The sequence below is a fragment of the Natator depressus genome, chromosome 18 (genome assembly GCF_965152275.1).
Source record: "Natator depressus isolate rNatDep1 chromosome 18, rNatDep2.hap1, whole genome shotgun sequence".
In the NCBI taxonomy this organism is placed as follows: domain Eukaryota; kingdom Metazoa; phylum Chordata; order Testudines; family Cheloniidae; genus Natator; species Natator depressus.
The window spans coordinates 8,667,608-8,680,287 of record NC_134251.1 but is presented as its reverse complement, the minus strand read 5'-3'; the positions used below and the strand labels follow the sequence as shown (position 1 = coordinate 8,680,287).

The 12,680-nt window shown below is 39.5% G+C and overlaps 1 protein-coding gene across 2 annotated transcripts in view; it reads left to right on the top strand.

The window, feature by feature from the left end:
* CAPZB (capping actin protein of muscle Z-line subunit beta) overlaps positions 1 to 12,680 on the top strand; it is a 109,900-nt gene that overhangs the window by 28,855 nt on the left and 68,365 nt on the right. For both annotated transcript variants that reach the window (XM_074933933.1, XM_074933934.1), the window contains exon 2: positions 1,776 to 1,865. In XM_074933933.1, coding sequence (XP_074790034.1) covers positions 1,776 to 1,865 — 90 coding nt within the window. The remainder of the gene's footprint in view (positions 1 to 1,775; positions 1,866 to 12,680) is intronic.

Sequence of the window (12,680 nt, the reverse complement as noted above, 5' to 3'; positions counted from 1 at the left end):
GGGTACAGCTGGTGAACCTACTGTTGCAGAAATGTTCTGAAATAAAGGGCACACTTGAGTGTGGCTGCAGATAAACTTTATTCATCACAAATTAATATCTATGGCATTAGTTAAATAGAGGAATTGGATAAATTGAAAGGGTCATTTTAATGATGTGGTATTTGGTCGCTTTTGCATTGCAATAGAAAGGGATGACTCTAACCACCAAAAAGCATTGGAAGCTTCTGGTTTCTCGTAATGAATTGTGCCTCCACTTACTAAACTGTGAAGTGTTTACTCTTTAGTGTATGTGTCTTCAGGATTAATCTCCAAGGGGGGGGCAGAGAGGACACACACTACAGAGACCTGTGATTTCTGCAGCTCTTGTATCTCAGTATCCAATCCTAAACCCTATGCATGGCTTGTATTTGTCTGGTACGAATGATGAAATGCTGATTCTACTTAAGGCCTAAATTAGGACATTGTTTGTTTGTTTTTTTTCTATGTAACTGATGTGTAAAGTGCCAATAAATACAACTAGGTAATATGGAGAAAAATCACTGTAGAAGACAGGGATGTTTTGAGAACAAGAGGGGTGTTTTTTGTGCTGCTGTCTGACAAAGAATGCCTGGTTGCATCTAGTCTCATTCTACCTTTTGTATAAGGAGCAGCCTATGTATTTCTTGCTGTATTTCTTATTTAGATATTTTGTGCATCCACAGTTTAAATAGTGTATACTATGGTGTTACCCAATAAACCACACAAAGCCGTGTTGGAACACACAATGGCTAACCAATCTACTGAAGGAGATCGACAGCTCTGTCAGGGTTTTCTGTCAGGCCAGTTAAATTGCAGACTCCACCACAGGAGGTGGGTATCAAAGGATGCATGTGTATCTGGACTGATGAAGAACACCTATATTTTCATTAGTAAAGGAAGGTAATGAAGGGCTCTAACAGGGCTTTAATCTATTACCTCAAGATAGAGAGGTGTCATAGTATGTTGGCTTAATCTGTGTGATGTCCTCTGTATTGGCCTTGCCCTGACCCCTGTGCATGACAACTATTTCCACAGATATCTGTATCTATGATCTGGGCAACTTTTAGGCTGTTTGGCCTATTTTGACTTAGAATAATATCAAGCAGGCCTTCTTACCTTTTCTGCTTCACCTTCTTGGTCAGTTTTGGTACATTAGTGTCTTCTAAAAAAATGAAAGGAACTGGTGTACTAGATTTATTGATGGAGCCCTGGTAAGTGTCTACTACATTTGGATAGGAAGCCATTAGTGAATGGTAGTCAGCTGTGGTTAGCGTGGAGCTTGAACTTGTCCCTGATAGGCATTTTAAGCCCTGACCTAATGTGGTGGCTGAAGTCTTGTTAGCTTGCAGTAGCATTAGCTGCCACTTGGAGGAAACCCATGATTCTAAAGATCTGAACAGGAAGACTCAAAAGTAGGCTCCTTTGCATCTGCTTTTTTTAATGCCATATTCAGTAATGCAGAAGTAAGTCCTTGTACTGTAGGAAACTCCTGTAGTATAATATGAATGAAGTTAGTTGTCTGGTATCACCAGAGGTTACTAAATTCTATTTTAAATATATATACATAGTTAAAAGATGACACACTCTTTGCAACTGGAGCTAAATCCTCTAGCCATATGTAGAACAGTATTGTGATGGAAAGCAACTGAAGTGCTTCTCTTTTTGTTTAGCTGTGATACATTGTCTGCATTCATAGACTGAACAAACACTACTTTTCTGCACTAGTTGCAAGTGACCAATTTTTCTTCTTTCCCCAGAGTGACCAGCAGCTGGATTGTGCCTTGGATTTAATGAGGCGTCTGCCTCCCCAGCAGATAGAGAAAAACCTCAGTGACCTGATTGATTTGGTAAGTGGCATCATTGGGCTAAAACAATATTGAGCATCCATAGGTGGGGCAGGAGAGAGATGGTTTATTATGTGACCATTTGGACGTGTGGTGGCTTTGTTTGTAGTTCCGTCTCTGAAATCAACTGAACATACAGCTTTGACAGTGCATCAGAGGTAGGTCCCTGACCTTATTGGGAAAGCCACTTCTCTCTCTCAGGTCACTTGGCTTTCCTTAACTTCTTATCGGAAGTGGGTGTTCCTCCTTGTTTTTTTTTTTTTTTTTTTTTTAAATCATTAGAGAACCTTCTGAAAAAGACACTAATGTATGCATGCATGTTTTAAGTCTGGGCGAGTAGGCATTAGTAACACTCGGAATGTAGGGTCATCCCAATTTTAAAGACCATACTCAACAATGTAACTTCTTCGCTGTAGTTCATCAAAACTTCATATGATGCACTTCCCATCACTACTTACCAGGATATTTGTATAATGGATGCTACTCCTCAGACTGCCTTTGTGCTAGTCCCAAATCGGTTTTGGGCTGCCACAATTTGCAGTCTGACACAAGTGCCTCTTCTGTAGTTAAAGCAACGATTCTCAAACTTTTGACTGGTGACCCCTTTCACACAGGAAGCCTCTGTGTCTCTGTCTGTCTCTCTCTCCCCCCCCCCCCCATTAAAAATACAATTTTTATATTAAACACTATTATAAATGCTGGAGGCGAAGTGGAGTTTGGGGGTGGAGGCTGACTGCTCTTGCCCCCCATGTAATAACCTCATGCCCCCCTGAGGGGTGTCAACCCCCAGTTTGAGAATCCCTGCGTTAGAGTGATGTCAGATATTCAAATGCCAATGAATTAATTGGATTACTGTAGGCTGGGTATTCAGCATATGTTGCTATGAGGACCCCATTTTTAAACTCAAGAAGAGCAGCCCACTCTAGGTGGTCTATTTCTGCTGCTGACAAATGCATGCTCAAATGGCTTGAGGGTGAATGTGAATACTTAGTGGGAATATTCTTCTAACAAACTTGGATGGGTGTTGGGAAGCTTAACTTTTTTCTCTAGAAAGACCTTTGGTCTACATGTGTTAGAACTGTAAGTTATTGATGTGCTTGGTATGGTGCATGCTCCAAAGGAATTGCTATAATGCTAGTGTATATGAAGACTTGGAAACATGGGATTTCTGAAGAGTATCAGATACTTCAAAGAGAAAATGACTCCACACTATGTGGTCTGCAATCCAGTGAACGTTTTTAAACTAGTTTAAACTTTGTGTAAGTGGTCAGATTTCCCTTCTTCCCCCAAAGTATGTTTCACTTTCCTGGTGAATTACAGTGGGTGGAAACAAATTCCTTGTGAGGGGAGAAAAAAAACATAGTTAGATCTCTGCCAGACTGTACAGTTACTTGTCCGGTCACTTTCTTTTAGCATGAAGTATTAAATCTCCCTTAAAACTCTGGATTTGTGCCACATACACAATCTCATTTGTGGAGAAACAAAGCAGATGCAGATTACTAGAATATGGATATACTGCACACATCCTATTTTACTATGATAGCTAGCAAAACTGATTCTGTTCTCTTGAAATATGTACAACAATCCAAAGATGCTTCCTTTGAGTTTGATATTTTGACCTAGGTTTGCTTGTACTGCAAGCTTTGTGGGGGCAGGGCTGTGTAACTCAAAGAGCATCTTGCAGACCAGGGCTATGTTACTGTAATATAACATTACGTTTAAAAGAGGGGGAGGCTTAACATAATCCATTGGCAAGAAGAGTCCAGTCTTAGTATGTGTTGACACTGGCACACTTTGAGCCCTGCACCAAGGAGTTCACTTCTCAAAGCTAACATTTCTGCAAATAGTCACGACTTGACTTAATATTTAGAGCAAGAAACACTAGTTTAAGTGTCCGAGCTGCTTCTTGTGTTTTTATATACAGAATAGTTGCTGCTTAGGTAATGGGTTCAATTGACTTTGTCTGGAGGGCTGCTCTTATGTAGCTGGACAGGTCTGCTATAAAGTATTATCGTGACTGGCCCCCAGGCCCTTGTGGATAAGGTAGTATGTCACAGGAACTGTTCAGATTTGTAGTGTCTAAGCAGGTCTTACAATTGCACTGATTTGCATGTGTTTGGGAACTAGGGGTGGTGCAGAAAGGGAAAAGACCTTGCAACTTGACCAGGATTTTGATATTTGATCTAGTATGTTCTCGGCATATTCCTCCTTCAGCAACTGGAGGTGCCCTCCAGAAATAGAAACTGCAAAAGGGGCTGCAAGCTGTTGAAATATGTATTCTGATCTGGGTCAGACCGAGAACTAGATTGCATGTGCAGGTTATGTGAAAAGGTTCAAGGAAACTGCTGCTAATGCCATGCTGTGACTTAAGTTGGTTCTCTAGTGTTGCACTGGCTTAATGAATTTATGGAGGCAAGAAGAGAAGATAAAGAAAACAGAACTATCCTAAAGGAAATAGCCACCACACACTTTGGAGGCATCTCATTCGAACATGGTTTAATCTGAAATGTTATAATACTTCTATTGCTGACTGGGAGTCATTCATTCAACTTCAAATAAAAATGTAAGATACCAACCTGGTAATAAACCTAACATGTAGCCATTATCCCATTATTAACCTTTTATTACAGTGACTATCTGGCCCCATCAAGATCACCCCCATTGTCCTAGGTGTTGTACAAACATACAGGAGACAGTCTGCACCAAAGGGCTTAGTGTAATTTAAAACAAGTGGGTGATCAGAGGGGGCTGGGGATGAAGGCAGAGGTTTATAATGTTCGGACTATCTGGTCACAGACAAGCTGTGTGCACAACTAGCAGATTCAAGGCTATTTTTAAATATTAAATCTATCTGAACTGATCACCATCTTAGCCATTATCAGTTGGCAGTTTTCTACCATGAAGCCAATAGTAGGTTTTAATGTGGAGACGAGTGTTCACTCTAAGGAGCTAAATGGAAGAAGGCTCTTGTGGGAGAAACAACTCAGCAGATGAAGGCTGACCCAGAAAGGGAAAAGTTCAGTGGGGCTCATCTAATGTAAATTGCTAGGAATAGCTGTAGTGGAGGCTGCAGAAGTTGGAGGAAAGTTGTGTGTTTGTGGCCTAGACAAGTGATCACACAATGGATGTGAAAGTAAAGGACCTTGAAATGATGGAAGAAGAAATGGCAATATTTGGATAGGACCTAGATGTGTACTGCCACGCTGTAGCACTGAGCTATTGAGAGGTGATATTGGGGAGGGTAGTAAGGGTGTGGGGAGGAAGAGAGAAGACTTTTTGGAAGGGAAGTTTAGTAGCTCAGTTTTGGTTAAGTTGATGGCAAAGGTCCTTGAGCCAGCTGTCAAAGACATGGAACAGGATGGACGGAAACAGCTCAAGAATAGAAGTGCTGACTTGAGTCATTGGGATTAAAATTGTGGACACAGTCATTTAGTGATGGAGACATCATGGCCTGATCTCTGTAGGATCCTTACCAAAAGTGGAAGAGCGGAGGAGGACCCATCAAATGAGAATAGAAGGATTGAAAATCAGAGGTAGGAGACCCAGAAGGTGGTGTCCAGATGTGGCTGGCAGCACTTCAAGATTTTAAGAGGAGATGGTATATTAATTGGTATCAAAGTGTAGGGAGATCCAGGAGGAGGCCCTTACTGTGAGGGAGTCTTGTCTACCTGCTGCAGATCACCTCCCCGACTCCACCAGCCTGTGACAATGCAAGCATGCAGGCCTCACTCTGTATAAGTTAGCGATAGGCACACAGCAACCCACAAGTCTTCCAAGTGTCCCTCTGGAGTGACTAGTCCCTGTTTCACTGAACTATGTTCTTTTACTCCCAAAGGAATAGTACACACAAGTTATACAATATTCAGTTCAGGATCACCACTCGGCATAACGTATGAATCTATTGTTTTAAAAAAAAAAAAAAAAAAAACCAAAAACCCACATATTCTATTGATAGTAAGTAAGAATATTGGAAACAAATGGTTACATATAAAACAATCATAATATGCTTTGTAGAACCTAAACTTAACTCAAGACATTCCCCTGTTTCCTACAGGATAGTTTACCCCAAATACTTTTTCAGCCAGCATGGCTGAGATCCCCCTTTCCTAAGATCAAGCCTGCTGGCAGCTTGTTTTCACAGACTGGAGGATGCCAAAGCATCTCTCTGCACCCCTTATGTATGATAACAGACTTCTGATCTTCACCTGAAAACAGCTGCCCCCTCTTTACCTCCTCCTTTTAAATTTCCTTCTGAAGTCGCCAAAAGCTCTTCATTAGCATTAGACTCCATTTGCTAACACTTCTGTTGTAAGATACACAGTGGTCCACCAGGAAGCTAAATATCTCCCACATCCTGTCTGGAGAACTTTATCTTGGGAAACGCTACCTGTGAGAGACCTGCCTTTAACTACAGGGCTTAGGCAACATAACTTTCAACATATAGAACTCCTTGCATATTTTCCATGCATCTTGCAATGATTATGGTGACCACTGTGACACGTGCTTTCAGTAGAGACCTTACATGACCCCCTTTAGTGAATCCAGGGGATCCCTGTACCACTATGATCCTCTGTTCCTTCTGCCAGTAGGCATTAAAAGCTTCCTGGGTCAAAAGTAAAGATCCTTAAAGTCAAACTAAGTTCTTAAGCAGCATTTTTCTTTGCCTATCTATAAGTTTGTTCATGGAAATATTTTGTCGTTTTATGTGTGTACAGTGAAATTGATGTTAACCAGTACGTACAATTAAAAATCTAAACCTTCCAAGCGTTGCTATAAGATTTTAAGAGCAGTTTCAGCGGAGAAGTTTCTTGTGACCTCCAAGATGCTGCTTTCCAGAAGCTTCTTAAAGCTAAAGCTGAAATGCAGAGTCAAAACTTGAAGCACTGTCTTCTAAGTAATTCTTGCTCTTGCTGCTGCTGCCTCAGACTCCGTATGTTGAATCTAAAGTATAATTGTGTGCTTAGTCTCATTTTAATCTCCCAATGAGCAACAGGTCACTAATAGCTGGTAAATTCAGGAAAAAATAGACTCTGCCTTCACTTAGGGTTTCCTGAACCTGTGGAATTCACAGGCACATGAATTCACTCATATAGCATGGCTGGCATTAAAAAAAGCTGGGTAAATTTCCTGATGGTAGTTAAATAAGCTAAGGTCAAGGTAATCCACATTGTGTGTCAGGATGTAAGCTATTCATTGCAAGGGTCAGGAAGGAATTTTTTCCCGGCCCACTCGCAGGTAAAGCCCTTTGTAACTGGCTAGATTTTCATCACCTGGGTTTTTGGTAATCTCCTGAAGTCTCTTGTCCCTGCTGGAGGCCAAAGGTAGGATACAGACTTATTGGTCTCAATGATCTGACTACGGCAAATCTTGCTTCTTGTGAAGCTTTGAAGAATAAACAGTTATTAAAACTTGAGCCAGTACAAAAAATATCCAGAACAAGTTGTCTAGGAAACTTCACGGGAAGTCTTGATTTAAATAATTGGTTTGAATCTTCTAATAGCGCTGAAAATTGTTGGTTACTTCTAAAATGTTTGAATTACTTTTTGGAAGGTGCTTATTAGTGCTCTGCATGCTTTCCATCAGCAACACTCTCTATAGGCTTCTTGTTCATATTGAAAGGGTAATATGAAACAGACCAGTTTGGACCATTCCCGTTAGAATACGAGCCCATATGATGTGGTATTTCCCTCACTAGTGATAGTGCAGTCTCTGCTGGAGACTGAACATGAAGCTGTCTCTGAAATTCATTAGAACACCTCCTCGTCCGCACTGTCAGATTGCCATAGGGTAAGGGTACACAACCCTTGCAACACGGTGTCACATGGTCACCACTCCAAGAGCCAGAGGTCTGCACTGAAAGTGGATAAAAATCAGTTACTCCTTTTAAAAATAATTGTCTATTAATACCTATTTAAAAAAAAAAATCCTCAAATTTTATTTGAAAGTATGATACTTAAGACCTTAGTTTATTATGATGTACTAATTTAAATAGGCTGCATCATTGTGCCTTCAAATTTCAGTGAGTTAAAAGATGCTGTTTAACTAGATACCGAATCGAAGGAAAAAATCTTTAACTTTTGAGATCTGTTCAAGTTCTATAATTCAGTAAATGACATTGTGACATTTAATATCTATTTTCATTCTTTACAGTGGAGTGAGTGCTGGTATTTACATTTTTCCAAATGTAAGCACTTTCAGTTTTTCTTCAGAAAAGATTTTGCCTTAAATACTGTTCTTCAGTTTAGTTAGTAGGTGCAGAGAGTATTTTCTCTTGACGACTAGTTGGTTCAGATTTCAGAAATTGAATAGGAATTGGAAAAGCAGGAAAGCTTGTTTTTCCTCTTCCTATCTATCAATAAAAACCAGGTGGGAGAGGATAAGTGCCTTTGAAGCCAGGTTGAAGTCGAGGGAGGTGGAAGTCAAGGGACTGAAACAATCAATTCACTAACTACAGTTAGTGCTTTCTTTGTTTAATCATTTTTAAATGCAAAACCCATTTTGATGTTTTTAATGTGTCCAACATATTTAAGGTAATTTTGTTTGTTAATTAAACAAAGTGCTATTTGTGCATTTAATTGAATTCCAGTTTCCACCTAAATGCAGCCTGCCACAAATCACAGTGTAAAAACAAACCTTCCTCCCTCCTGAGTTTTCTAACATAACAAAAAAAAAAAATGTAAAAACAGAGTATCTGAATAAATATAGGCCTTTATAATTGCTTAAATATAGATAGTGTTGCCTCCTGGCTAGCAAAAAGTACCAAATGTAATGGTAAGGCAATATTTAGTTGCTAATCAACATGCTTTAATGGTTATACCAACCAATTTGAATCTTTCTTTAGGAAAATAGATTAAGTACAAATGCAAAACCAGATTAAAATTGATTTTAAATCAAGGTTTCCTGCTTGCTGATTTTAATCCTCCCCCCCCTCCACCTGCACTTAACTTCGATTTATTTCCATATATTTACATTAATTTTGTCCATTTGTACTCCCATGATGTACTTAATCCCATACTTCTGGGGAGAAGCACATTTTGGTATTAACAGTGCTACACGTTCCAAAATCTTGAGTCAGGACCCCCCCAAATTGAGACTTAGTCTCAACTAATGTTGGAGGGTTTGTTTTGTTTTTTTGGCTGCTTTGTTTTGATCCTTTAGAGTTCATGTCTTCAACTTTTTCACTGTAACATTGTAGGGATAGGAACTTCATTTTGTTTTAAATGAAAGCTCAGATTCTCAATCACATGACTCCAGGAGCTGGAGCTTTAAAAAAAATTAAACTTGTGATTACATGGCAAGAGATGCTGCTGCTGACATGTTATCTTATAGCTGTCTCCTTCTGTTTCCATCCTTTTTCTATCACTTTTCCCATGTTCCCTGCTAAAACCACTTCTGTCCTTCCTGTTCCTACCCAAACTTCTTTTCTGGTCTTTCTTCAGCTCTTTGCCAGTTAATCAAAAGAGGTACCTTCCCCTTCCCAGGCTACTCACAACCTGCAGAGAGCTCTTCCTTTCCCTCTTCAAGGTCCTGACAATAATGCAGCTGTGCTCCCTTTTAGCCCAGCTGGTATTTACTACTTAGTTCTGTTAGCGACTCTTAGGCACCTGCCTGAACAGACAAGTCACTTCCAGTGATTAACAATGGTTATGACCAACATTTCTTTCTTCTACCTTCTGAATTCTGGCAGTGACTAAGAATTGTAGATAAATATATTTGCCATGGACTGTGTGCTTGTATTAGGGTGACCAGACAGCAAGTGTGAAAAAACGGGACGGGGGTGGGGGGGGGTAATAGGAGCCTATATAAGAAAAAGACCCCAAAATCAGGACTGTCCCTATAAAATTGGGACATCTGGTCACCCTAGCTTGTATTAATTGTGGATTTTTTTTTAAATTGAAAGAGTGCAAACACAAAACATTTACTGTGTTTATGAAATTGATACTGCATTTTGAAAAAGCTTGCTCACAGCCCACCTTCTCCTGTGATGCATATGAAAAATTTTCAAAAGGGCCTAAATGACTTTTATCCTCCCATGTCCCAAGGCATTCTGAAAAATTTACCCATGATCCTGTGTGCCATCTTTCAGTTGGGTTTTGTACAGGTCACTGTCATAACCAACATACTGCTGACAACATTACAAGATTAAACAGAGAAGATGGTCTGGGTCTTACATGCATGCAAAAGTTTCAATAACTAATGTGGCAAAAACTGACATCTGTAGGTTTATGCTTTGTCAAATTGTTCAGAAGTATACCAGTATTAAATTCCCTCATTTTAAAATTCTTCTCTCTGTCAAGGTGGTATCCGTTTGCTGCTCATTAAGTATATTAATAAAAATTCAACAACTCATTGCCAACATGAACTTGCGCAGCCCCTTAAAACTAACTGTATATTACTGCCATCAAGTGTTGTTGACTGGGGAAAAGGGTCAGACTTGAACATGAAATAATAAGGTAGGAAGAAGACTGAAACTTTTTTGGGTCACTGGCCCTCATCAGACCAAACACTTTTCATTCATTAGCAAAACTGTTTGTGGTTTACCCTTTTGCCACATCTGTTGTTGCTTTCTCCCACTGCAGAGCCTGCAATTAGAGTTCATTAGAGACCTTGTCAATCATGAGACTCCAGAAGTCCCGCCTGAAAGAAGCTGTGCATGGTGCTGGTAATGTGCCTTGGCATGGAACACTCTGCTTCGAATTTAATTAGTAATTATTTGTAAACAGACTACTCACAGGCTGTCAGAATGCACAAGATAACTTTAAAATCACTTCGAAAAAAGACTTTAGGGTAGGAAGCTGCTACTTTTTAAGGATCATTAGCTTAAATTAGAACAGTGTTTTTAAGCAGGAAGTTGGCGTAACTGAAGCCTTGAAATGGGTACCTGACAGCAGTCCATGGGGTATGTTGGTGTTTAATAAAAGGTACTGTATTTGTCCATTAAACTGTTCAGTGTTCACTTAAACTGAATTGCCATGATGATGGACCAAGTGGAATGACCCAAAAACATGGATACAGTTCTTGTAACAGTACCTGCTATGTATTTAACTCATAACCTATATTGCCTCAATTATTTATTCCCTTAGGTTGGTGTTTTCATTGTTTGAGAAAATAACTTGTGCTGTCAACAATTCCTCACCTTTTTAATAATCATTAAAAAAAAAACCCTTTAAGCATGCATCTACTTTCTTCTCTCACACCAAATTGGCAAGCAGATTTCTCTAGAAAAGGAAGGTAGTGAATGAAACACCTTCTGGATGATAGTTGATTTGTAGTATGAGTATGGTGGATCAAATTATTTCACCTAGAACAGGGTGTCAGATTTGGGTGGGGAAGGGGAAAGAAGCTGGTGGTCTTCATGTTTGGTACAGTTTTAGAGTAGCTGGATGGTTATCTTAACATGCTCAGAGTAATAGCTACAAATATGACAAGGAAGCCTTATGAGGACTGTCTAAAAGTTGATGATGCCTATTGAAATGAAAAGGAGTAGTTTGTCACCTTATGAAACACTTTCTGAATCCTTGTTTGTGGCAGGAGAACATTCCACGGATGCAAACTTGTTTTAAAGTTTCTATCCTTGCAGGCTGACTATCTGCAGAAGCTTAGTTTCTGCAGACTATTCATCAGAAGAGTGCTGACATGGTATACTACTTAGTACAGAGTTAATGTAGTCTTCCCATAAGGAGGGCAACATGATAAAAAGAAAAATGTGGATTAAGAAGCAGCTCAAATCCTTCATGTATGGTTCTAAGATATTTAAAAGATGAAGTGCACTCTGGAATAGTTGAAGCAATTCCAGTGTTTACGATGAATGCATGGCTACTTCCATTCTTCAGATATTGGGAGAACCTGTTCTTGAGGACCCACGTTATAACTGCAGTGTAAAAAGGGGAATCGGATGGAAATGAGGTGCCCCTCTTTAGTCTGGGAGGATTGTTTTTGACTCTGGTACTTGAGCTCTGCAGATCTTCCAGTCTCTACCAGTTTAAAAGACATCAGAAATGGTTATTAACGTGGATTCCCCCTTAGCACTGTTACTAGGTTTTCCCCTCTTGTTTCAGTGGGGTGACTGACTTGACTATCTTCCTGACAAAGCAAGCCCCCAAAAGAGCATTAAGCTTCACTATTCAGCATGCATTCTAATCAGGCTTTCCACTAGTGCCCCTGTTCCTGAAGGATTTTCCTACTGAATACTTAATCTGGATGTTAACCTGGCTGGGTTCTTTAATCTAAATTGTACATGTATAGACTGAGAGAATTTAGATCTAGGGAAACAAGGATAATACTTGCCCTGTAAAATAGAGGATTTTAATTAAAAGCAATACACTTCTTGGCTGCAGTGGACATGCAGATTGGCCAAGGGAAGTAGTTGTGCTTACAGCCACAACTTCATCAATCTTCAAGGTATGATTGCTTGATCAGTGATCTACCAAAATGAAAAAAATGGTGCTTAAGTCCTTCTTTGCTTTGGTTTATAAGAAGGCTTTGAAAGCCGTTTAGACTGTTACAGTAGAAAATAGGTTTTTCCCCCCTGCTGTAGAAGAACCTTTAAGATGATGATGAAGGAAATGACCAGGGTGGATTTAAAAATCAGTGTTTCTTTTTAAAAATCCGATTTTAATAGGTTTTTCCCCTCAAAAAGCATTTTATCTAAAGACGGTTTTTTAATTAAGATACATTATAGCTCAAAGAGATCTCATCATGGAATAGATTATAAATTCTAATTCTATAGTATGAGACAATATATTCATGTAATGTTTAAGAAACATTTTGTAAAGGAGTTCCAATAGTTCATGGATTGGAGACCTAATTTTATGGGGT